The following is a 27848-nucleotide window of genomic DNA, read 5'->3' on the forward strand; positions in this document are numbered from 1 at the left end:
AACTGCAAGCCATTCTACTCGCCACATGAGTTCACCTCCTTTGTACTAGTCGGTGTTTACATTGCGCCACAAGCTAATGCTAACACGGCGATACAAACGCTAGCTGAACAAGTAAACAAACTCGAACTAAAATATCCAGAGTCCCCCCTGATCATTTTGGGCGATTTTAATAGAGCACATCTTAACCGTGAACTTCCCAGATATAAGCAGCACATCGACTGTTTCACCAGAGAAGGCAACATTCTAGACCACTGCTATACAACATTCAAAAAGTCATACAGATCAATCGCCCGCGCAGCATTGGGTCTTTCTGACCACAATTTAATACACTTAATACCTACATACACACAGAAACTCATATGTGTTAAACAGGTTGTTAAGACTGTGAAGACTGTGCCATCCCCCCAAACAGTGAACAATAAGGGTCTGGCTGATGAACTAAACATGTTTTTCTGCTGATTTGAAAAGGACACCCTGGAGCTGCGTGAGGTCCCATCCTGCTTCAAACAGTCTACCATCATCCCAGTTCCCAAGAAACCGGCAACATCGGAACTGAACGACTGTAGGCCTGTCGCTCTGACGTCTGTGGTCATGAAGTCCTTTGAACACCTTGTGCTGAACCACCTAAAGGAACGTCACCGGACGCCTGCTGGACCCTCTTCAGTTTGCCTACTGGGCAAGCAGGTCTGTGGAGGACGCAGTCAACATAGGCCTGCACTACATTCTCGAGCACCTCGACAGCACAGGGACCTACGCAAGGATCCTGTTTGTGGATTTCAGCTCTGCGCTCAACACCATCATCCCGGAATCCCTCACCCCCAAACTTCTCCACCTCGGTGTGCCCCCTACGATCTGCCAGTGGATCCTCAGCTTCCTGACAGGACGGACACAACAGGTGAGACTGGGAAGAACAACATCATCAACACGCACCACTAGCACTGGAGCCCCACAGGGATGTGTCCTCTCTCCACTGTTCTTCTCCCACTACACGAACGATTGCACCTCAACAAGCCCAGGTGTCAAACTCATAAAGTTCGCAGACGACACCACAGTCATCGGTCTCATCAAAGACGGCGACGAGTCTGCGTACCGACAACAAGAGGGCTGAACACGCTCAAGACTGTAGAGATGATCGTGGCCTTCAGGAAACCTCACCACAGCTGCCCCTCACACTATCCAACTGTTCTGTGTCAACCATCGAGACCTTCAGGTTCCTGGGAATCACAGTCTCCCAGGACATGAAGTGGGAGGTCAACACCAACTCCATCCTGAAAAGGGCCCAGCAGAGGATGTACTTCCTGAGGCTGCTCACGGAGGGGGGCTACCGAGCCATGCGCACCAAATCCAGCAAACACTTAAAACAGCTTCTTCCCTTTAGCCATTAACTCCCTAAACAGTCACTGACGTATACTCCACCGCACCAGACACTTCAAAGCGCACAAGGACATCTGCACAATTGCACACTTCTTGTCCTACAAATACTGCTACTGTTCACTTTAAAATGGTTCAATGATTTTCTGCACCAACTGTACAACTGTTATAGTATTGTATTCTACCACTGATCACTTTAGCTCTGCTTGATACTTTGCACATTGTCTCACAGTTGTCACTGGGTGGTACCACCGCACTATGGTTCACTTACATTACGAAATGTCCTTCCATACATAATTTTTCCATACTTATTTGTCATGTCCTTGTTTATGATGATACTAATGCAGCGTGTTATACCGGAGACAAATTCCTTGTGTCTTCTACATATTTGGCCAATAAAGATGATTCTGATGATGTTTTGCCATTCAGTTTTTGTCTCCATGGGGTTCTTCTCTGATGAGTGAATTTGGGGTCTTTTGTTTCCTGACTTTGGGGCTCGGACCTCCCAGTTTAAAGCGGTGTTCAAAAATTCCACTCTGACCTTATTTGCAACATGTTAGAATGAATGTCAACATTGAAATAGAGGGCAAACCTTCTGTTTTGGGGCTCCTATTTTTATATCTAACTGCAGGGAAATGGAGCCTTACCAGTCGTGAATCTCTCCGATATTGAGATGGGTGCTATTGAAGAAGACTCGGCTGATCCAAGCTTTTTGAGCAAAGACAACTTTATTGGCCAGCAAGCAGCACACAGTATCAAACAATACGTATGGCTCCGTCACACATTTCATGACAAAATGGAAAATGCCCAATTTATTCAGGTTAGCGTCCAATAAAAGACGAAACATATATCTCGATACCTGGGTGCTACAGTCAAGGATGGGACAGTAAAAATAAAAGATAATAGAAAGTAAATCAAACAACCAAACCTCCTCTGAAAATGACTTAAAACAAACTACCGTATTTTCACGACCATTTGGCACACCGTGTTGTTGGGCGCAGTCTCAGTAAGGGGTGCTATTTCTGTATTTGACACACACAAAACGCACTGTATTATTGGGCGCAGCCAGGCATGGTAAAACATACAGTACACCAGCTTAAACATACGGCATGCATGCACGCATGCTAAAAACACGTTTTTAAAAAGGCAACGGAAGCAAAACTGAGTTCAGTTGTACTTTATTTAGCCACTTTACAATGTACTCACGTTTTTCTCTTCACCTCTTACACGCTCACCCTTCACTCATTGGCGACTGGTACCTGCTAGGGGCGTGCCTTTAGCGTCCTCTTACACGCCCACCCTTCACTCATTGGCGACTGGTACCTGCGAGGGGCGTGCCTTTAGCGTCCTCTTACACGCCCACCCTTCACTCATTGGCGACTGGTACCTGCTAGGGACGTGCCTTTAGCGTCCCTCTTACACGCCCACCCTTCACTCATTGGCAGACTTCCGCATGCCTGTCGTCACTCACTCCGCCTTTTCTTTATATAAACAGCGTCTCGGCCAGAGGTGCTCTCAGTCAGGCTTTGGAACTCGGCGCATACACTAGACGCTCCGCATTATAAGGCGTCCTGCCCATTTTGGAGAAATTTAAGACTTTTAATGGCACCTTATAGTCGTGAAAATACGGTACATATAAAAACCGCAACTCAAAGCCAAATAAAAACTTACTATAATGAAGAATCCAAAAGTATTATATCGCCAATAACGATGCCTGATTTTCTAATTTATTACAACAACCAAAAAATATTTTCAAAATAAAAGTATTTACATTTCAATCAGCCTTGGTGCATGAAATCGTGAAGCCTGCTCAGATGAGAGGTGAAAACTTCATTGATGACTATTCATCTCATTCACACACTTGTGATTTTTCATCTGAGACGTCAGCGACAATTTTTGGCCACAAACTGAACAAGAAAAAGGTTTCTCACTGGTGTGTGTTCTGGTGTGTTCTTTGAACTGTGCCTTTTGAGAGAATCTTTGACCACAGTCTGAACAGGCGAACAGTTTCTCACCAGTGTGGATTCTTACATGCTTTCTTAAGGTTCGCTTGAGAGCAAAACTTTGGCCACAATCTGAACAGGCAAAAGGTTTCTCACCGGTGTGGGTTCTTAAGTGTCCATTTAAGTCTCCCTTCTGAGAGAATCTTTGTCCACAATCTGAACAGGCAAAAGGTTTCTCACCTGTGTGTATCCTCATGTGGCTTTTTAAGTGTTCTTTATGAGAGAACCTGTGGCCACAATCTGAACAGGCAAAAGGTTTCTCACCTGTGTGTATTCTCATGTGGCTTTTTAAGTGGTCCTTCCGAGAGAATCTTTGGCTACAGTCTGAACAAGCGAACTGTTTCTCACCAGTGTGGATTCTTGCATGCTTGTTTAAGCTTCCCTTGCGAGAGAATCTTTGGCCACAATCTGAACAGGCAAAAGGTTTCTCATCTGTGTGGGTTCTTGAGTGTACATTTAAGTCTCCCTTCTGAGAGAATCGTTGGCCACAATCTGAACAGGCAAAAGGTTTCTCACCTGTGTGTATTCTCACGTGGCTTTTTAAATATCCCTTATGAGTGAATCTTTGGCCACAATCTGAACAGGCAAAAGGTTTCTCACCAGTGTGGGTTCTTAGGTGCCTTTTCATGCTCACTCTCCAAGACAATCCTTGGCCGCAAACTGAGCAGGAAAAAGGTTTCTCACCAGTGTGTGTTCTGGTGTGTGTTTTTAAGGTTGTCTTCTCAGAGAATCTTTGGCCACAAACTGAGCAGGAAAATGGCTTTTCACCAGTGTGGGTTCTTGAGTGGTTAATTAAGCTTCTCTTGTGAGAGAATCTTTGGCCACACACTGAGCAGGCATAAGGTTTCTCACCAGTGTGGGTTCTCACGTGTGTTTTTAAGGTTGTCTTGTCAGAGATTCTTTGGCCACAAATTGAGCAGGAAAATGGTTTCTCACCAGTGTGGGTTCTTGTGTGGTTTATTAAGCTTCCCTTTTGAGAGAATCTTTGGCCACACACTGAGCAGACAAAAGGTTGCTCACCAGTGTGGGTTCTCACGTGTGTTTTCAAAGCTCTCCTACAAGTAAACATCTTCCCACACCGTGAACATTTCCAGGGTTTGTTGTCAGTGTGACATGTCAGATCACCATCAGACACTTCATCCTCATCATCATCAACATTTGATGATCTGTTGTCATCTTCTTTCGTGCAAGAGTGCTCTGGCTCCTCCTCTCTTTTAATGTAACAGGTCTGCTGTTCTTCTTCCTCCTTAAAGTGAGAGAGCTCTGCATCCAGCCGCTCACAACAAGCATCTTCGCTGATTTCTGCACGACACAAGACAAACACACATGCAAATATGGTTTCTAATTACAATGAAGGTTACTCTGAGATGAGTTCAGATTACAACTCAATGTGACATTACCAGCATCACATATTGGTGGTGGATTTTTCTGTTTTTGGATTATTTTTATTACTCAACTCTCAACTCAACTCAAATGTATTTATAGAGCACTTTTAAACAGCCATCGCTACACACAAAGTGCTGTACATGGAGTATATATATATATATATATATATATATACAACAGGAAAGCAAAGCAAAAAATCAGAAACAATGACGGTAGAGAGCACCAAACAGGATAACTAAAATCATCATTTGGGTCATGCTGAGTCAAATGCCAAAGAATACAAGTGAGTTTTGAGGTGGGTTTTAAAGATTGGCAGCGAGGAGGTTTGCTGAATGTTCAATGGGAGGTCATTCCAGAGAGAGGGGCAAGCAACGGAAAAGGCTCGATCCCCTCTGAGCCTCAGTTTAGTTCTTGGTACTTCTAATAATGTTTTGTCCGCAGACCTGAGGCACCGGGCAGGTGTGTAGGGGTGGACGAGCTCAGAGACGGAAGGTGGCGCGAGGTCATTTAGAGATTTGAAAACAAATAATAGGATCTTGAAAATAACTCAAAAATGTACAGGGAGCCAGTGAAGGGATGCCAGAGTAGGATTTATATATATATCAGAGCTGTCAAACGATTAAAATATTGAATCGAATTAAAAACATCTATCCATCTATCTTCTACCGCTTATCCGGGGCCGGGTCGCGGGGGCATCAGCTTCAGCAGGGAAGCCCAGACTTCCCTCTCCCTAGCTACTTCTTGCAGCTCTCCCCGGGGGATCCCGAGGCGTTGCCCAAGCCACCTCATTTGGCTCCTCTCGATGTGGAGGAGAAGCGGCTCGACTCTGAGCCCCTCCCGGATGACCGAGCTTCTCACCTTATCTCTAAGGGAGAGCCCGGACACCCTGCGGAGAAAACTCATTTCGGCTGCTTGTATCCGGGATCTCATTCTTTCGGTCACGACCAATAGCTCGTGACCATAGATGAGGGTTGGAACGTAGATCGACCGGTAAATTGAGAGCTTCGCCCTTTGGCTCAGCTCCTTCTTCACCACGACAGACCGATACAACGTCCGCATCACAACAGACGCTGCACCAATCCACCTGTCAATCTCTCGCTCCCTCCTGCCCTCACTCGTGAACAAGACCCCAAGATACTTGAACTCCCCCACTTGGGGCAAGATCTCCTCCCCGACCCGGAGGGGGCACTCCACCCTTTTCCGACTGAGGACCATGGTTTCAGATTTGGAGGTGCTGATTTTCATCCCAACCGCTTCACACTGGGCTGCGAAACGCTCCAGTGAGAGTTGGAGAGCCCTGTTTGAAGGAGCCAACAGCACCACATCATCTGCAAAAAGTAGGGATGCAATACTGAGGCCACCAAAACGGACCCCCTCAACGCTTCGGCTGCGCCTAGAAATTCTGTCCATAAAGGTTATGAACAGAATCAGCGACAAAGGGCAGCCTGGGCGGAGTCCTACCCTCACTGGAAACGATTCCGACTTACTGCCGGCAATGCGAACCAAACTCTGACATCGGTGGTATAGTGACCGAACAGCCCATATCAGGGCGTTCGGTACCCCATACCCACGAAGCACCCCCCACAGAACTCTCCGAGGGACACGGTCAAACGCCTTCTCCAAGTCCACAAAACACATGTAGACTGGTTGGGCGAATTCCCACATACCCTCGAGGACCCTGCTAAGGGTGTAGAGCTGGTCCACTGTTCCACGGCAGGGACGAAATCCACACTACTCCTCCTCAATCCGAGGCTCGACTTCCTCACGGACCCTCCTCTCCAGCACCCCTGAATAGACCTTTCCAGGGAGTGAGGAGTGTGATCCCTCTGTAGTTGGAACACACCCTCCGGTCCCCCTTTTTAAAAAGAGGGACTACCACCCCGGTCTGCCAATCCAGAGGCACTCTCCCCATTGACCATGCGATATTGCAGAGGCGTGTCAACCAGGACAGCCCCACAACATCCAGAGCCTTGCGGAACTCCGGGCGGATCTCATCCACCCCTGGGGCCTTGCTTCAACCACAGAGATAGGAGAGCCCACCTCAGGGTCCCCAGACTCTGCTTCCCCCAAGGAAGACGTGTTGGTGGAGTTGAGGAGGTCTTCGAAGTACTCTGCCCACCGGTTCACAACGTCCCGAGTCGAAGTCAACAGCGCCCATCCCCACTGTACACAGTGTTAGTGGTGGTTAGTAGAATTAAAAACACAACTGTCATAATTAACTCTAATTAACTCAAAATTAATCATGATTACTCACATTTTTTTATCGTTTCTGAATTTCCTATTTTTTCCCGTTTTAATGCTCTCATCAACATGGAATCATGGATCAGTTTTCTATGTGCAAAATGCAAATATTTACTGAAACAATTTGGATTTTCAATTTTACATGAACATTTTTCACTTGAAGCAGATATTCACACATAATATCTAACACAATATTTCTGTCTATCAACAACAGTGAAAAAAATATTTTGCCACACAACAGCTCCTTTAAGAGCTCTTTTTAGGCAATCAAAACAGAAAATATAAAATTATAAAGTGCACATCTAAGGTAAACTCGTACTCAGCCTCCAGTGCATTTAAGCCATGGTTGCATATTTCGTTTTTCTCAAGTTTGCTTTGAACACAGCAGTCAGGCCATGTTGATTCTGTTGGTCCTTCTTGCATATAAGTATAACATTATATCATCCTTATAATGTTATATTGCTCTGTTTTGATTCCATAAAAAGAGCTGTTAAAGCAGCTGTTGTGTGACAAAATATTTTTTTCACTGTTGTTGATGGACAGTAATATTGAGTGAGAGATTATGTGTGAATAATTGCTCTAAGTGAAAAATGTTCATGTAAAATTGAAAATCGAAATTGTTATTTCAGTTAATATTTGCATTTTGCACATAGAAAACTGATTCATGATTCCATGTTGATGAGAGCATTAAAATGGGGGAAAATAGGACAAAAAAATATAAAAGGAAATTCAGAAACGATAAAAAATGCGTGAGTAATCACGATTAATTTTTCGTGAATTTGAGTTATGACAGTTGCATTTTTAATTAGATTAAATATTTTAATCGTTTGACAGCTTGAATATATATATATATATATATATACTCACGCGGCTGGATAGCTCAGTTGGTAAGGCATCGGTTTGGCATACGGGAGACGGTGGTTCGAATCCCGCTTGGGACAAAAATGAGCACATAACACCATCCAGTGTGGGTCCTTGGGCAAGATCCTTCACGCTAATGCCTACCTCATACAATGATGAGAGACAGTAAAATGAATGACATGCCGGCTCAGACGTCGCCCGGCCAAACAAGATCAGCGTCAGGTGCTGGGGAACCAGAGCACCTTGATGAAAAATGGGCTACTGGAACAAAGCGGAGATGGGCGAGATTCAATAACATAGCTCTGTTGGAATGCTACTACTCAAGCAACCCTAGTCAGAGGGGTTACATGCAGAGAATGTGGGCTAAATGGTTACTTCGAAACCCACAGTCACGGTTGACCACGAAACAACTAGTAGCTCAGTGTTCCAACATCCACAAATGGCAACTGCTGTCACAACTTAAGATTGATGAGGTACAACGCAGGTTCCATGGTGAAGGGCCCCAGGCTGCCAGATCAGAGGAGGAGGTCATAACAGGGAATGGGAGGCAAGCCCCAATGAATGCAGATGATGAGATTGGGAGGCCAGACCCAATGAATAAAATGCTGAGCGAGGCAGCAACTGACCTGAAAGCTAAGATCATGGCGAGAATGAAAGCTGGGCAACCTAGAAACCGATTACAACGGCTATGTGAAGTACCACCTGAAAGTCTCATGGAAAGTGTGAATGCAGCACTGAGGGCGATCCCTACCATAACGATCACGGAAACCAATGAGCTGATATACGCTTCAGCATCAGTGATCCTTGAGATGCATGGCTATAAGAGCAACCATGGAAGCCATGAGATACGTTACCCACCATGGAAAAGACGGTTGGAGGCTAAGATCAAGGCGGCTCGGAAGGATGCGAGTCAATTGACGGAGGCCCAGAGAGGTGTGATGAAAAGGCCGGAACCCGAGAGGTACATCCAGATGACCATACCTGAAGCACTCGAAACTGCCAAACAAAGGCTCCAAGCCTTGTCCAGCCGCCTAAAGCGGTACACGAAAGAGAATGAAGCCAGACGAATAAACAGGCTGTTCGCAACACAACCTGCGAAAGTGTACGCTCAGTGGCAGGGTCCAAACAACAGAGCTGACCCACCAAGACTGGAAACTGAAAGGTACTGGAAAGGCATATGGGAGAAGGAGGTTGCACATAACAGCAGTGCACAATGGCTGGTGACCCTGAGAGAGGAGCACAGCAACCTCCCTGAACAGAACCCAGTTACCATAACAGTGGCAGACATACAGGAAAGAGCCCCAGATATGAAGAACTGGACAGCACCAGGCCCGGACATGGTCCACACCTACTGGCTAAAGAAACTCACAGCACTCCATGAGCGCCTAGCAGCACAAATGAACCAGCTGCTGAGGGATGGGACTCACCCAGGATGGCTAACCGAAGGGCGAACGATCCTGATCATGAAGGATCCCTCAAAGGGCGCAGTCCCATCCAACTATCGGCCAATAACCTGTCTCTCCACAACATGGAAGCTCATGTCAGGCATCATTGCGGCTACGATTAGTGGGACACATGGATCAATACATGAGCGATGAGATGAGCGGTAGAGATACCAGAGGAGCCAAACATCAGCTCCTGGTTGACAGAACAGTCGCACAAGACTGCAGGTCCCGACGTACCAATCTGTGCACAGCCTGGATTGATTACAATAAAGCCTATGACTCGATGCCACATACATGGATCACTGAATGCTTGGAGTTGTATAAGGTGAACAGGACCCTAAGAGCCTTTGTTGCGAACTCGATGAGGATGTGGAAAACCACACTTGAAGCCAATGGCAAGCCACTTACCCAAGTGTCCATCAAATGTGGCATATACTAAGGTGATGCACTCTCCCCACTGCTGTTCTGCATAGGACTGAACCCCCTAAGCCAAGTAATCACCAAGACAGGCTATGGATACCGCCTCAGAAATGGAGCTACAATCAGTCACCTCCTCTACATGGATGACATAAAGCTGTATGCTAAGAGCGAAAGGGACATAGACTCCCTGATCCACACAACCAGGATCTACAGCAGCGACATCGGGATGTCATTCGGGCTTGAGAAATGTAGTCGGATGGTGACTAAGAGAGGAAAGGTAGTCCGCACTGAAGGGGTCTCACTCCCTGAAGGAACAATAGCAGACATTGAGGACAGCTACAAGTACCTCGGTATACCACAAGCCAACGGCAACCTCGAACTGGCAACAAGGAAAGCGGCTATGGCCAAATACCTCCAGCGAGTGAGGCAAGTGCTAAGAAGCCAGCTCAATGGCAAGAATAAGACCCGGGCAATAAACAGCTACGCCCTGCCAGTGATCAGATACCCTGCAGGAATAATAAAGTGGCCAAAGGAAGAGATTCAGACCACTGACGTTAAGACCCGAAAGCTCCTAACCATGCATGGAGGGTTCCATCCCAAATCCAGCACCCTGAGACTGTACGCAAGCCGAAAGGAAGGAGGCCGGGGATTAGTGAGTGTGAGAGCCACTGTCCAGGATGAAACATCCAAGCTCCATGAATACATCAAGGAGAAGGCTCCAACGGATGACGTACTCAGAGAATGTCTCAGACAATGGGGAACAGAAGATGAGGCGCTGGAAGAGGGACCATCATGGGAGGACAATGACTGAAGTGGCCGATCTCAAGAAGTCCTATCAGTGGCTAGAGAGGGCTGGCCTGAAGGACAGCACAGAGGCACTCATCCTGGCTGCTCAGGAGCAGGCCCTGAGCACCAGAGCCATTGAGGCCCAGATATACCACACCAGACAAGACCCAAGGTGTAGGTTGTGCAAAGAGGCACCTGAGACAATCCAACACATAACTGCAGGATGTAAGATGCTGGCAGGGAAAGCCTACATGGAACGCCATAACCAGGTGGCTGGCATAGTCTACCGAAACATCTGTGCGGAGTATGGACTGGAAACCCCAAGGTCAAAATGGGAAACACCTCCGAAGGTGGTGGAGAATGACAGATGCAGACTGAGAAGATGGTCATGGCGACCCAACCAGATATCGTGATCATAGATAAAGGGCAGAAGAAAGCCGTTGTAGTGGATGTAGCGGTCCCAAGTGATGGAAACATCAGAAAGAAGGAACACAAGAAACTCGAGAAATACCAAGGGCTCAGAGAGGAGCTGGAGAGAGCCTGGAAGGTAAAGGTGACAGTCGTGCCTGTGGTGGTCGGAGCACTCGGGGCAGTGACCCCCAAACTAGATGAGTGGTTGCAATAGATCCTGGGAACAACATCGGACATCTCAGTCCAGAAATGTGCAGTGCTGGGAACAGCAAGGATACTGCGCAGAACCCTCAAGCTTCCTGGCCTCTGGTAGAGGACCCGAGCTGAATGAGGGACGGACACCACCCGAGGGGGGGTGAGACGAGGATTTTTTTTTTTTTATATATATACTGTATAAATGTGAGTCATTGACCACCTTATGACCCGAGTCCGGGAGCAAGTCTCAGGCGTGTTGTTCGGCAACTTCCACCTGACCGACCTTGAATACGCAGATGACACCACCCTGTTCAGCAACTCCCTCCAAGACCTCACCAGTGCTCTCTCCATGTACCAAACAGGAGCAGCAAAGCTGGGCCTCCAAGTAAGCTGGTAGAAAACCAAGCTTATGTGTATCGGTGACGGACCCCACCTCCGCCTTCTGTTCTTTGGCACAGACGAAGTGCAATTCGTCAATTCCGTCATCTACCTGGGCTCCACCATTACTAGCAGTGGCGATCTCAAGCCAGAGATTGGCCGCAGACGCGCCCTCAGCTATGCAGTCACTGTGGCGGCCCCTCTGACACCACCACTCAGTGTCCCAAAAGACCAAGATGTGCATTTATAACTCAACAGTTCTTCCCATCCTCCTGTATGGTGCAGAATCCTGGCCTTTAAACAAGACCCTGGCAAAGAGGATCGACGGCTTCGACAGCACGTCACTCAAAACCATCTTGAACATCAGCTGGCACCTCCATGTTGCCAACTCAGACCTCCGAAAACATACTCTTCAGCCCCCTGCATTCCGACTGGCCGCTCAGAGGCGCATCCGTTGGCTTGGACATCTCCTCCGATTACCCCCGGAACACCCAACTCGTGCCATCTTCTCATTCGATCCAGCGACAGCCGGCTGGAAAAGGCCATGCGGCAGACCCCACACCAGATGGCTTGATGTTATCAGGGAGGATCTCAAGCACCAGGGCCTTACCCTGGAGAATGCAGCGGACCTGGCTCATGACCATGGTCATTGGTGGGCCCTGGTGAAGCTGATCGGCTCTACGCACTGTGACGACCCAGCCGAATGAGACTGGGCCTCCGCATCGCAAGAGCATTTATTATTTTACATATATATATATATACTGTATATATACAGTAAACATTCCCATCCCTGGAATTTTATGAAAAGGAATTTCCTTCACCCGGAATAAGAACCTGTGCATTAACATTTTGACTACGATATTACATGTTATCGGAACTTACGTAAGCGGAAATTCCACTAGCCGTAACCCGGAAGGAGACGGAAGGCCGCTGCAGCTTAAATACATGCAACGCCCACCCGATGCGACGGGAAGACACGACGACAACACGTTTTCACTTCACTGTTTTGATTCATCAGATCCGAAACGACGACGTGTAAGTGAGTTTTTATTGGCGTGCGTTTTATTGTAATTGTGAATGATTTTAACTTTAATCACTTACATCCCTGTAGATCGCGGCACGAGCTTAAAAAGCAGTGCCCACTCGACAAGGCATCGATTCAACTCGTGATGACAAGCCACCATCCAGCAAGAGGCAATGCAAATGGCAACAAAAATCCTTCAGTATGCACAAGAATCACCAGACATCGGTGATCAACGGGATACTTACTTGCAACTAGCAAGACAACTGTATGACACGCAGGCAAACATTGTCATAAACCAAAGAATGCATCCAACAAAAAATCCAAAATAGACACATTTTTTTCCCAAGTCAGAAAAAAATAAACATTAAAATACTGTACGTATTATACTGTTGTGATTTTTTTTTGGATACACCTGTATTGCAGTTTTTGTTATATAAACAGATTTTGGACAGTATACTTTTGCATTTTATTGATTGTGTTGTTACATGTGCATTTTGTCAACATACTTGCAGGTTCATAAAGGACATGTACCATGCTCATTTCCCAAATGAGGAATTTCTGTTATCAGGACAGAGCAAACACGAGTCCGTACTAGAGAATGTTTACTGTGTATATATATATATATATATATATATATATATAGTCAAGTAAAGATGGCGCCTGAGTAGGCAGCTGTCAGCAAGTGCTCTATGAGCCTTGCTTTTTTGTTGTTGTTTTTGTGTTTGTTTTGTCACTTTGTGTTTGTTGTTACGTCGTGTGGACCTGATGTGGACTTTTTTCAGCCCGTGCACGCATGGGCCCGCAGGTGAGTGTATGTGTGTTGCTGAGAGAGAGAGAGAGAGAGAGAGACTTATAAGAACAAAAGCAGGTCTCTCCATCCTTAGTTGTCTAAACAACCTGAATTGACTAATCATAAACACGTCTGCTGCACGCCAGCGGGATCGCTGGCCTCTGTGTGTGTGTGTGTTAGTGCGCTCTGCTCAAGCGCCATGGCCCACGTGGGGCATTATATATACCGTATTTTCACGACTATAAGGCGCCATTAAAAGTCTAAAATTTTCTCCAAAATGGATGCGGAGCGTCTTGTCTATGCGCCGAGTTCCAAAACCTGACTAACAGCCGACACGCTGTTTATATAGAGAAAAGGCGAAGTGACTGTGGACAGGCATGCGGCAAAGAAGTCGGCCAATCAGTGAAGGGTGGGCGTGTATATATACACATATGGAGAGAGAGAGAGAAAAGGCAGATGTGAGTGACAGGCATGCGGGGAAGAAGTCCGCCAATGAGTGAAGGGTGGGCGTGTAAGTGGACGCTAAAGGTATGCCCCAAGCAGGTACCCACACCTGTATAGAGTGTGGCTACGTGCATTGTTGCAAAACAACTTCGGTTTTGGTTTCTAAGAACCCCCGAAAATAAATTCTACAAAGAGACACGCCTACAAAGCTCAGTTCAAACTTCAAGCCATCGGTTATGCTTTTGGCATGCGTGCCCATCTCACAGCAGCGGTGAAAAACCAAGTCAAGCAAATGAACACTGAGCTTGCCGTTATTCCCGGAGGCTTGACTAAAGAACTCCAACCGCTGGACATCGGCATCAACCGGGCGTTCAAAGTAAAGTTGCGAACGGCATGGGAACAATGAATGATCGATGGCAAACACAACTTTACAAAGAGTGAGAGGCAGCGCCGGGCGAGTTACGCCACAATTTGCGAATGGATTGTGGCTGCTTGGACGAACGTGTCTGCTTGCACTGTTGTTCGAGTTTTTGGCAAAGCCGGCATCATTTCTGTGGAGCCGCATGGCAATGAGAGTGACTGACAACGAGAGGGAACACGGCGTTTTTGATGGATTACCGGTACTTGCACAATTGTTCAATTCTGATGCAGAGGATGAGGACTTTGATGGATTTCTGGGTGATGATTGATCGAAAAACGTGAGTACATTGTACGATGGCTAAATAAAATACAACGGAACTCAGTTTTGCTTCCGTTGCCTTTTAGCGCAACGTGTTATTAGCTTGTATCTGTATGTCTTGGCATGCTACCGTATGCTACAAGCTAACGTGTTTTTAGCGTGCGCGCATGCATGCCGTATGTTTAAGCTGGCGTATGTTTTACCACTTTAAAATTGCGCCCACAAATACAGTGCGTTTTGTCTATGTGTAAAATACAGAAATAGCACCCATTAATGAGACTGCGCCCAACCATACGGTGCGTCGAATGGCCGTGAAAATACGGTATATATATATATATATATATATATACTGTATCGAACATATCGATCGCTAGTATACTTTGCGGATTTTCATTTATGGTTTTGGTCCCCATTAACCGCGATAAACGAGGGATTACTGTATATCCCCACACACACGATTGATACAGCATATGAAGGCTGTGACGAGAGTACGAAATAAGCGACACGAACAGTGTGACCCAACCTGAGACTTCGATCTGCAACATCCCAATTAAAGAAAAAGTTACCTATCTAGGGATTACCGTTATGAAAAATGAAGCCATGCGATGTACAGCGAACTTTGACCCAATTATTAACAAAACCCAAGCTAAGCTTAACCAGTGGCTAGGTAGAGATCTTTCTTTAAAAGGATGTACGCTACTAACCAAAGCGGAAGGACTGTCACGTCTTACGTACGCAGCAATCTCTTTGTATGTGAATGAGAAAATTTGTAAGAATATCAATAAGATGCTTTTCGACTTCTTGTGGAGGAACAAGACTCACTATGTGAAAAGGTCTGTTGTAATGAATACCTACGAAACTGGTGGATTTAACTTCCTGGACTTCTCTACCCTCAATAATACGTTTAAAATCAATTGGATCAAACAATTTTTGGTAATCCCTCATCGATTTGGAACTTTGTACCTAACTATATATTTTCTCAACTTGGTGGTCTTAACTTTGTACTTTTATGTGACTACAAAATAGAAAAAATTCCCTTGGCTTTATCCAATTTCCACAAACAAATACTTTTGGCCTGGTCTTTGATATATAAACATAATTTTTCCCCTCATAAATGCTTTATCTGGAATAATCGTTACATATTATACAAGAATAGATCATTATTTCTCCATAATTGGTTCAACAATAAAATAGTCCTGGTCAGTCAACTAATCAATAATCAAGGTTACCTTTTAAATTACTCTGAATTTTTAAAGAAATTTAATCTACCGGTCACCCCAAAAGAATTTGCTACAGTCATGGATGCTATTCCTTCTGGAATCTTGACCCTCTTGAAAGGGGTGGACAGAACAACCACCACACCAACCCTGGACCCCAAAATGACTGCTATCGGCAAATCCTGTTTTACGTCAACATCAATCAGAAATAACAACCGTAATATACGATCCATGTTCCAAAAAGATATTTCAACAATCCCACACATTATTACCTACTGGTCTGGCTTTGTTGATAATCTAGACTGGGGAAAAATCTGGTCTCTCCCATACAAATGCCTCCTGACTAATAAAGTAAGGGAAATCTCTTTTAAAATGACACACAAATACTATCCCACCAAGCATTATCTTCTTAGGTTCAAGAAAGACATCTCTTTTGAGTGTTCATTTTGTGGAATGTACCCTGAAACAATGGTTCACTTGTTCTGGCAATGCCAGTATACCAACACATTTAGGAAAGTTGTATCCAGATTTATCATTGAACATATTGACTCTGACTTTATGCTATACTGGAAAAATGTACTATTTGGATTCTACAAAAATAAGGAAAAAAACACTAAACAAACCATTATAAATTTAATACTCATTCTCGCTAAGTTCTATATCCACAAATCCAGATGGAATCATTCAAAACCTCTTTTCTTAATTTTTGAAGCAGAAACAAAGCAGTACCTGAGCTCTATTATGGATTCCAAAAACAAAAAGCTGTTAAGACTCTGGCTATATGCTCCTTATTTGAAATTTTTGTCTAAAAATCCCCTGGCTTCCTTTTTTTCTTCTTCTTTTTTGTTTAAACGTTTGTAATGTGTATGTATTGGTCGCACGTTTGTTTTGTTCTCTGAGAATTGTATTCTGACTTGTTCAATAAAGATTTAATAAAAAAAACATGAAGTACGAAACAATCAACAAAGCGTATGCAGGAAAAGTGGTTAAGATTACATCACTGTCCGTGTTGTGTTGTAGTATTTGATGTTAACTGTTCTGTAAAGCGATTTGTTACAGCTGCAGCTGTTGTGAAAGCGCTATATAAATAAAGATGCATTGTATTGTAAAAAAAAAAAAAAAAAAAAGGGTGACCCAACCTAATCTGTGAAGAACAATTCTTGGCTGCATCCTGCCAATGGCGTCCAGCAATTGACGTTGTCCCTTGTGGTCCTCTTTTTCTCCACAAAGTTCCCCCTCGTCTTCTGATGTCCTTCTTGCACACATTGTTCACACGAAAATTACAACCACACGTTACCCTGACGATCTCTGCGGAGCGATGTGAAGATAATAGGCGCCTCTGTGTTAGCTGTGTTGGCTAACTAGGCTAAGCTAAACTAGGCCGAGAAATATCAACGTACACCGAGACGACTTTAATCAGACACGAAGCTTCAATGGAAGTTGTTTTGGTCCGGCGAGATGATGGTGGACACCCCGAGTGGAGGTTTGAGCAAATGGACAACAAATTCAGGAGAATTTGGGAAAGAGTATCTGCCCCTCGTCCGAGACTGCAGTCATTAGTCAAGCGCGATTGTTCATACTCTGCATCACGGAAATCTGCCGACAGCGAGGATCGTTGACCACCTTCAAAATAAAAGCTCTCCAACTCATGCATGCCCGTCAGTGGTTTGGATTTCAAATACAGTACATACTGTATTGTTCAAATGTTTAAAATAATTTCTTCGGATAACGATGAGTTCACCCAGAGAGAATGAAAGCTCTCTCAGAATATCACCAAGAGCGTTCTGAAGTTGAGACAGAAAATGAAGTCAATGTTAACTCTCCATCAATAGCAAAAATTTCACCTCATTAAAAATAAATTAATTAATTACATTTTGTTTTCCCGCAACCAGACCAGGTCTAGGGCACACTATGCCACCCCAGGTATCTCACCACCGTACTTTCATTATGATCTGATGTTACATTTCAAGATAAAAGGCCTCTAAAATCAGCCATTTTTACCTTGAAGCTTGTTTTAAAAAAAAAATCAAAAAATCATGAAATTAACAGTTTGGTTTGTTGAGTTAACTTTAAGTGTGCTGTGATTTTGTTTTATTCCAAAGCAGTCATTTCATCTTTCTCTTTTTATGATCTTTAATTAAAGGGTAAGGACTGAAATGTCACTTTTAAATTCAGTTCATTTATTTTACACGATGTCAATAAAATTGCGTGAAACGATGTGCTGATTAAATGCGTATTTACTTCATTATATGTCAATTGGTCAGATTCAAATAAAGATAATGACGAGCCACAGTGCGCTGCTGCGACGAAGGCGGTCACTCTTCTCAACACAGAAAAGCGCGACTCCCATTGTGCATGTGTGACATCACTGCTTCAGAACGGTCCCTCCCCCTGACCGTCAAGTCATCGTTCGCGCAGACGGCGTGTGCAGGCATTGAGTCGGGCGCTTGTATGTGCGTTGACGGCTGCTTGGAGCCTGTGTGAGGTCGATATGTGAAGTAACTGCCACTTTCCACTGATGTCTGAGCGCTTTTTTTGCCCTTTAGTGACAGGAATCAGCGGCCAGACGGTGCACCAACCTGAACGGGACGTCCACACCGTACTGCGGTCAAGCCAGCCTCCACTCGCAAAATCGAAGTCAAGTGAGCAGCCACTGCGGTTGTCAAACTGTGCATTACGGTAATATGTCGCCGGCGAGCGGCGTTGGCCACCTTCAAAACAAAATCGTCTCAACTCATGCATAAACGTCATTTGTTTGGGTTAAAAGAAATTAATAAAAATATAAAATAAGTAATATCCTGGCTGTTGGGCAAAGATTCACAGAGAAAGAACAAGAACTCTCAGAACAGAACCAATTAGCGTTCTCAAGTGGAGATACAAAATAACGTCAATGGTAATTCTACATCAATTTCACCTGATATTAAAAAAAACATTCAAAAAATCAATCTAGGTGATCGCTCAACCACACCAGGTTGCGCTCCCTCCCTGCTCTGCCCGCACTCCCCACCCTCTGCCTCTGCCTGACCCCTGCCTCCTGTCACAGACTATGACCCTTCCCTCATTATCCAACATCTGCATATTGCGTGTTGCACAATGCACTACCTCACTTTATCCACAATAGCCACAAGTGCCATTGTTTATGCTGGTTGTATTTTCTATATCGTCTGTATTGTTTATACTGTTCAGATTACATATTATGTCTTTTTATACAGTGTAGCTGCTATCTTCTAGCTGTGTGTTTAATGTACAGCATGTTTGCATGCATATTTGCACTGAGGATTGAGAGGAAAAAATTTCATCTAAGCTGCATGTCATATGTAAGCATATTTGACAATAAAGATGACCTTGACCTTGTCGACACACTAGGGCACGCCAGGTATACAACCACAGTACTGGCATTCAGATCGAATGTTCCATTACCAATTAAAATGCCTCTCAAATATGACATTTTGACGTCCTCTCCTTATTGACCTGATTTCTGACAAGTTGATCTGAACGCCAAACATGTTGACATTTTCGACCGTTTTAAAAAATTCTTAAAAATGGAATCTTTGTTATCCCGTGAGGGCTGTAGGTCTGAGGATAACTACAGCACTCCCGCTATCCAACCCGACCACTTTCGTTCGAATCCGATGTTGCATTTGGGAATAAAAAGCCTCCAAAAAGGGAAAATATGACCTGGGTCCCGACATGTTGGCCTGAACGCCAAACATGTTGACATTTTCGACCGTTTTAAAAACATGCTTACAAATTCAATATTTGTTATCCTGTGAGAGCTGTAGGTCAGCGGATAACTACAGCACTCCCGCTATCCAACCCGACCACTTTCGTTTGAATCCGATGTTGCATTTAATAATAATAATAATACATTTGATTTGAAAGCGCTTTTCATCACACTCAAAGACACTTTACAAGAGCTTAAAACACAGGATAAAATGTGCCCTTAAAACAAGCATACATAATTTACAAAAGCACATTTAGATGAACAAAAAGCAAAATGGGTAAAAGAGATTAAAAGGTGTTAAAAGCATTGCGGAACAGATGAGTTTTAAGAGATGATTTGAAGGATTGGAGGTCAGTACAGTTGCGGATGTGTTGTGGTAGAGCGTTCCAGAGGGTGGGGGCGGCGACAGAGAAGGCTCGGTCCCCCCGGTTTTGAGCTTGGTCACGGGGATGGTGAGGAGGTTTGTGTTTGACGAGCGGAGATTGCGGGAAGGAGTGTATTGGTAAAGAAGGTCGGAAAGATAGGAGGGGGCCTGATTGTGAAGGGCTTTATAGGTGAGTAGGAGCAGTTTAAATTGAATACGCTGGGGAACGGGGAGCCAGTGGAGGTTTTTAAGGACGGGGGTGATGTGATCACGAGTGCGGGTGTGGGTGAGTAGGCGGGCGGTGGCATTCTGGATGTACTGTAGTTTATTGAGGAGTTTGGAGGTTGTACCGTAGAGAATGCTATTGCAGTAGTCAAGGCGGGAGGTGATGAAGGCGTGGATGAGGGTTTGAACAGCGTTGAAAGAAAGTGAAGGGCGGAGACGAGAAATGTTTTTGAGGTGGAAGAAAGCAGTTTTGGTGATTTGGGTGATGTGTTGGTCGAAAGAGAGGTTATTATCGAAAAGGACACCGAGGTTGCGGCAGTGAGAGGAGGGGGACAGTGTGCAGTTGTCAATAGTGAGGCTAAAGTTGGAGGTTGTTTGGGTGAGGGACCGAGGACCGATTATAAGCAGTTGAGATTTAGTACAGTTAAGAGTGAGAAAGTTTGTTTGCATCCAGGATTTGATATCTGAAAGACAGTTCGACAGGGTGGAGTGGGTTGTTGGGGTGAATGATTTGGTGGATTGTACAATTGGACGTCATCAGCCTAGCAGTGGAACTGGAGACCATGATGACGAATGATTTGGCCGAGGGGTAGAAGGTAGAGAATGAAAAGAAGAGGACCAAGCACAGAACCCTGGGGGACACCTTGGGACAGTGGGGCAGTGTAGGAAGAGCAGTTGTTGATGTGTATGAATTGTTTCTTGTCTGTATTTGGGAATAAAAGGCCTCCAAAAAGGGAAAATATGACCTGGGTCCCTACATGTTGGCCTGAACGCCAAACATGTTGACATTTTTGACTGTTTAGAAAAAATTCTTAAAAATTGAATCTTTGTTATCCCGTGAGGGCTGTAGGTCAGAGGATAACTACAGCACTCCCGCTATCCAACCCGACCACTTTCGTTCGAATCCGATGTTGCATTTGGGAATAAAAAGCCTCTGAAATGTGGCAAAATGACATTATTTCTGACATGTTGACAGCGGTCAAGAGACTCAACACGTTTTTCACGCCTTCGCATTCATCCAGAAAATCGCACCCTGTTTTTTATTTCTCTTTATTATATCTGACTCCTTCATCCATTTTTCTGTATCTCTATTCTAACAAACGCTACAATGCAAATTTGCTGAAAATGAATATATTTTCCCATTACGATGGTTTGCATACACTGTTGAAATTGGACTAGTTCAAGTCAGAAAAAAATAAATATGTTGTATGTTGAGTTGTAAAAACAACTTAGAGTTATTCTGGTTGAAAGATGCCCTATACATAATTTTGCAATATGTTGTTTTAGAATGCTGTGTGTTTGTTTATTTTTCCTCTTTAAATAGATACAGTGTGATGAATGTGAAAGGTGGTATCACGAGCAATGCCTTGGAATGACCATGGATAACTTGGCAAAGGCGAAAACAGGGAATTGGTCATGCATTGTATGTGAGCCATGAGTGTGAATTGGACAGCTGGGAGACCTTCATCTATATATACAGTACCTGAGTGTGTGTGTTTGTGTGTGTGTGTGTGTGTGTGTGTGTGTGTGTGTGTGTGTGTCTGTGTGTATATGGACAAAATGAATATGTACATGAGTGTAACATTGTGTAAATAAATTTGTAAATGTGTATAAATTTGTGTGTTTGTGTGGATGTTGAAAGCAGTGTAAAGGAGTGGAAAGGCTCAGTGGAAAGGCTCAATTTCGACCAACAGAAAATGTGTCCGTTTATTTGTACATGAATTCTACTCTCCGTTCCTATTCAAGAAAATGATCTGTGATGTGTGAACTACAGTAAAACCCAACTGAAATAAAAGGTTAATTTGTCACTAGTCATTTTCAACAAAGAGAGTGTCACTAAGATGATGAGAAGAAGTCTCCAGTTCAACTCAGAACAGAATGAGAATTGAAAAATGCATTTTAATTGGTACTGGAACATTCAATCTGAATGCCAGTACTGTGGTTGTATACCTGGCATGCCCTATTGTGTCGACAACCTGGTGTGGTTGCGCGATCACCCAGATAGATTTTTTTTTTAATATCAGGTGAAATTAATGTAGAATTACCATTGACTTTATTTTCTATCTCCACTTGAGTACGCTTATTGGTGCTGTTCTGAGAGTTCTTGTTCTTCCTCGGTGAATCTTTACCCGACAGCCAAGAAATTACTTATTTTATATTTTTATTAATTTCTTTTAACCCAAACAAATGACGTTTATGCATGAGTGGAGACGATTTTATTTTGAAGGTGGCCAACGCCGCTCGCCGGCGGCAGACTACCGTAATGCAGGGCACTGACAATCGCAGTGGCGGCTCACTTGACTTCGATTTTGCGAGTGGAGGCTGCCTTGACCGCAGTCACACATCGTCGAGGGTGCAGCAGTGACGCTGGCAGTGGCGTTCCGTCAGGGCCAGCAAAGCCTTCTCTGCTAGCCTAAACATTCTTTAATAAATTTACTTTTCTGAGAATAACATAAATTTAATTTGTTATTTTATTTTCATAAATATGTAAACAAAATTATTCTCTGTATTCTTTACGTCATATTATTTCCACTTAGTCGAGTGGCTTTCAATGTTATTTTAAATAACATTGAAAGCCACTCGATAAATAACTTATTTATTATGGTAGAGTTTTTAACCAATCATATTTCAGCTAGCTTTTGTTGCCAGGTAAATTAAACTTCCTCGGGGCCTTCAGATTAAACAGAGTAGGCCCCTGTGTGCTGTAAGTAAACCGGCACAGTCAACTTGCAATAGCCAATCAGATCACAAGTCTGCGTACCAGGGCCAGCGAGAAGGGCTTAGGCGTAGAAAAAAAAGTAGTGTGTTTCCGGTAACCCGACCGAACGAGAATTTCTACCTCGAAATTTTTTTTTACGGTCGGCATTTTTTTCAAACAACCTTCTACATTTTTGTGTAGAGGGTTTACATCGGTGCAAACTCTCGCGATATTCACGCTGAGCGTGCGCGTCGTTTCCCTGTCATCTGTCAACAACATTGAATCATGGCGGCGGCCACGATCTCCGATAACACTTTAAACCGCGTTTTGTGTGTTGCAGTCGCATGCTCGTACCATAATATTAAGAAAATAGCATCCATTGATGTATCGAAAAGATTCAGCGAACGATTTGATGAACACCACGTGTTGGGTAAAAACCGAGGGCAGAGGAGGAAGGCAGAGGCGGCTGCGCGCCCCGGTCCCCCGACTGCGGAGCGGGGAGAAAACTAAATCGTGGCGGCGGGACGGCGGCGGGGGCGTTGCGGGGGTAGGGGACGGTGTCGGGCGCGGGGTTGGTTGGTGCGCGTCGCGCGGCCGGCCGCTACCAGTCCCGCCCGTCGGCATTCCCCAACCGCCGACCCGCGCGTCCGCGCGCTCGTGACGCACCGTCTGTCTAGTCTACGCAACTCTAGTCCAGGCCAGGCCGCGGCCGGCATCGGGGACCTCTCCCCGCCGGTGCCATCGCGACCCAGCCGATGTCGGAACCTAACACTCAGTGATAATTTTACAGTTTACCGGCAGCGAGTCCCAGGGACTCGCTGATCATAAAAGTATGAGTCCCATTATGCATTGAGAGAGTCCCAAATTTTGAATTCTGAAATGGTCTACTTATTCTATTGCATATGATAATAACACAAGCAACAACATATACATAGAATTATAAACAAATGCTCCAAAAATTTAAATAATTCAGGAGCAGGCCTGAGGTTTTCGGAAATTCATGGTAACCGTTTTTCGGTTCCGTCGGATTACCCAATGGAAAACCACGATTACAAATGTTGGGTTCCGTAAACGTTCATCATGGGAACCCATTTTTCTATTTTGACTGATATTGATAATCAAGAATTCTGAAACTCAAAAGTATAATGTTTCAAAGGTAAATGTTTGAAAACTATGCATTAACAAAGAACATTACATCAGCAGCTGTGTACTCCAGGTTTATTCCAAAAAATAAATGGTGCACTCATGTGGCATCATCAGAGTATTTTTTCCAATCTCACACTGCAAAGATTAATTTACTGGTAATCATTAATACAGGTAAGTATTGATGTGGCTTGGCATCCTCTTCCCAAGACGATGCATGTGTAATCTACTATCAATTTGACGAAAGAATTTAACACACGTCATCATTTGTTCTACCAACAGTTAACATTAGCATTACTACACCTTGTGACGAATGTTTTTTTCATAGTTACCATGCTACAACCAGTAAATTATAGAATAACCAATACTGTTTCATAATAGGCGGCCCGGTAGTCCAGTGGTTAGCACGTCAACTTCACAGTGCAGAGGTACCGGGTTCGATTCCAGCTCCGGCCTCCCTGTGTGGAGTTTGCATGTTCTCCCCGGGCCTGCGTGGGTTTTCTCCGGGTGCTCCGGTTTCCTCCCACATTCCAAAAACATGCATGTCAGGCTGATTGGACGCTCTAAATTGTCCCTAGGTGTGAGTGTGGGCGTGGATGGTTGTTCGTCTCTGTATGCCCAGCGATTGGCTGGCAACTGATTCAGGGTGTCCCCCGCCTACTGCCCGAAGACGGCTGGGATAGGCTCCAGCACCCCCCCGACCCTAGTGAGGATCAAGCGGTTCGGAAAATGGATGGATGGATGGATGTTTCATAATATTTTTCACAGCGATTAGCCTACAAATCTAATGACCAATTTGCCTCGTAATCGTGCCTCGCGTCGTATCTCGCTCTCGTGTTCTGTGCATACGTCACAGGTGAGTTTAGTGATACGCCCTTCGGACGATTCATACGAAAAATCAGACTGGCATTCCCATTTCTTAAATGTCGTAATTCGTAGACCTTTGTGAGTTTTTTTTCACCGCCATCTCAAACTTTCATCCGCGCGATTCCTCAGTTTGCGGACTAAAATAGCAACCCGCATGCGCACATAACATTATCTGTTGTGTCCCCCCCAACACTGAAAACAAAACAAAACGAAAGTAAATTAGAAGAAACACACTCACACACCACACCACAAACACACATAGAGGCACAGTGAAATCGCGTTGATCACACAGTCAAGTCATGTGCGGTGACTTTAATGGTTAAACTATTTTTCGGTACCGTTAAAATGACGCCACGAAAACGACACGCTACCGGTAACTATTGTTACCGTGAAATCCTCAGGCTTGCCGTAGTTTTTTTTTTGTTTGTTTTGACTGAGAAATTTCCTTGCGTCCCAAAAACGCACATTATTTGGAACTGTGCATCCCATGGGAAAATTATGCGTCTAGGACACGGGACGCAGAGGTAACGAGATGGCTGTAACACCCAGCCGCCGGGGATCCAACTCCCTCGGCGCCTTTGGCGGCGAGCGGGGGTTTCAATGTCTCCTTGTTTTATGTTTGATGGTTATTTTAATTACATTTTTGATGGGGGGAAAAAAAAAACATTAAAAAAAAAAAAGCTTTGTCCGACCTACCGACCCTTGAAATTTCATGTTACCGGAAACACACTACTTTTTTTTCTACGCCTTACGTCGAGACTGGACGTACGCGTTGGGTGATTGGATTCGCCCCTGCTAGAGGGAGCTATCGCTGCATTTTAAGCCAAAATGGCCGAAGGAGAAGACGTTGATCTGGTTGCAGAACTACTTTTCACACAATTTTCAAGACGGACCTTCCACGAAAAGCTGGATATTGTGCACAGAGGTTGCCCAACTCCTGCGCTAGCTAGCCTGTCCCAGCAAGGAAAAGGGTTTGTCCGTCATTTTCAGATGAGCAATTATGAACAGTACCCGTGGCTCACAGCCTCTGAGAAACGCTGTAAATTGTACTACTGCAATGCCTATTGCTTGCAACTGACCGATTTGGTGTTTGGAGCCCCACTGGATTTACCAGTTTAAGTTGTTTTACCAAGGCAGCAAGGAAACATCAGAGCACGGCTGGGCACTTACAAGCTACGGTCCGTTTAAAAACGTTTGGGGACACTCGCGTAGATCTGCAGCTCAGTGAACAGGCATTACATTGGTGAGTAAATGAATTTTATTTTACATTTCTTCTTTTCTGGCTGGTCTACATCGAATTAGCATGTTGTAGACTTTGCGGATGGCCAATGTCGTCTGGGCGCGACGGGTGTTCTCAACTCGTCTTTTGTTGCTCAACCGCTGTTCCCGAATTATTCATTCCCCTTTTGTGACCGAGTGTCGCCTTCTCCCCTGTGGTTGTCCACCTGTATTGACGTGCTAATTGTGGACTTCAACAGTCCCCCGGCCAGATGGCCGGCACCTTTGTGTGCAGGCATTTGGGGGTGCTGGACACGCATCCAAACGCTTCGATGTGCCCAAATTAAATGAAACTTTAAACATGATACAATTTTGCTCATAGATTCCTCTAACAATACATCACTGATGTCACACATACATTGGCCCCTTGTATTTATAAATTTGTGATCATATATTGTGAGCAAAAAAACAATGAAAGTGTTGGATTTTTGTTTATTTTGGTGGTGAAGCATTTTTGACCCAAGTTTATTTTGTCGCCCAAGCGGGAATGCTGCTAATATTTGTCATTATTATTAGTAGTCGGAGTGGTAGAGGTATGATTATTATTCATTCATTCATTCATTTTCCGAACCGCTTTATCCTCACTAGGGTCGCCGCGGGTGCTGGAGCCTATCCCAGCTGTCTTCGGGCAATAGGCGGGGGACACCCTGAACCGGTGGCCAGCCAATCGCAGGGCACACGAAACGAACAACCATTCGCGCTCACACTCACACCTATGGACAATTTGGAGTTTTCAATGAGCCTGCCATGCATGGCTTTTTTTGGGAATGTGGGAGAAAAACGGAGCCCCCGGAGAAAACCCACACAAGCACGGGGAGAATGTGCAAACTCCACACAGGAAGGCTACAGGTGGAATTAAACCGGGTACCTCTGCACTGTGAAGTCGATGTGCCAACCACTCGAGATGATTATTATTTTAATCAGAATTCAACAGCAATTTCAGATTTTCATTCGTTCATTTTGATTTTGTTTGTTTGTTTGTTTCATTATTCTTTATTTCTGTAAGAGAAGGGACCAACAATTTTCTACACCTGTAGCTCATTTGCGGAAATCAGGATAGAAATGGAGCATTTCAGAACAGGACACGATATCGTCTTCAGGCGTCACGTGTCACCTGGGCAGTGGGAGAAATGCTGACGGTGACAACTTCCGGGAATCGAAAAAGAAACCCCTATTTCCATTTGTGTCTTGTGCCAAATTCTATTTCCTTTCAAAAATTAATATCAACCTGATTTTAGACTTGTCCTTCCTGACAGACAACAAACTTGAACATCAAGCTGCATTTCAATGTTGGCATTTCGATATTAAAAAAACATGAAACATCTTTTAATATCAGTTTTCAAACGTAATATCCAATGACCAGTAGAGCAACGGACAACACTCTGGTCCTAGAGAGCCACTGTCCTGCCTGTTTTAGAATGCCAGTACGTCCAAATATTAAATAATTCAAAATTGTTCTCACCCCTCACACCACCTCTATCCTTGTCCACAGTCTTGTCACCTCCCGTATCGACGATTGTAATTCACTTCTTTTCGGTGTCCATCACAAATTCCTCCATAAACTTCAACTGGTTCAGAATTCTTCAGCCTGGATCATCACGAGAACACGCTCCTTTCTTCACATCACCCCCACCCTGCAACAGCTCCATTGGCTCCCTGACAAAGTTCAATCAATTACAAAATATTTCTCTATACATTTCAAGCCATCATTCACCTTGCCCCCCCCCCCATTTGTCTGACCTTCTCCAAATTTCCGTTCCCTCTCGTTCCCTCAGGTCCTTATCCTCCCTCCACCTTTGTGTACCCTCTGCCCGTCTCAGCACGATCGGGTGCTGAGCTTTCATCCACTCTGCCCCCAAACTCTGGAACTCACTTCCACCCAACATCTGAAATATTGA

At 44.6% G+C, this 27848-nt stretch overlaps 1 protein-coding gene across 4 annotated transcripts; it reads right to left on the bottom strand.

The window, feature by feature from the left end:
- Nucleotides 1–2080: 2080 nt before the first annotated feature.
- Nucleotides 2081–17237, bottom strand: LOC147200805 (uncharacterized). Of its 4 annotated transcripts, none has more exons than XM_086116811.1 (3): nt 17052–17237; nt 16791–16903; nt 2081–4676 (listed from the first exon to the last, which is right to left on the bottom strand). In XM_086116811.1, exons 2-3 carry the CDS (start codon nt 16819–16821, stop codon nt 3202–3204), a joined length of 1506 nt encoding a protein of 501 aa, XP_085972937.1. In that variant the 5' UTR covers nt 16822–16903; nt 17052–17237; the 3' UTR covers nt 2081–3201. The 4 variants fall into 4 exon arrangements, with proteins under 4 accessions (XP_085972937.1, XP_085972938.1, XP_085972936.1 ...); XM_086116812.1 differs by having other exon boundaries at nt 16791–16906; XM_086116810.1 differs by having other exon boundaries at nt 16791–16959.
- Nucleotides 17238–27848: the final 10611 nt, after the last annotated feature.

Source organism: Hippocampus guttulatus, chromosome 8, assembly GCF_054856545.1.
Source record: "Hippocampus guttulatus isolate MCC_2025c chromosome 8, RoL_Hgut_1.0, whole genome shotgun sequence".
Lineage (NCBI taxonomy): Eukaryota > Metazoa > Chordata > Actinopteri > Syngnathiformes > Syngnathidae > Hippocampus > Hippocampus guttulatus.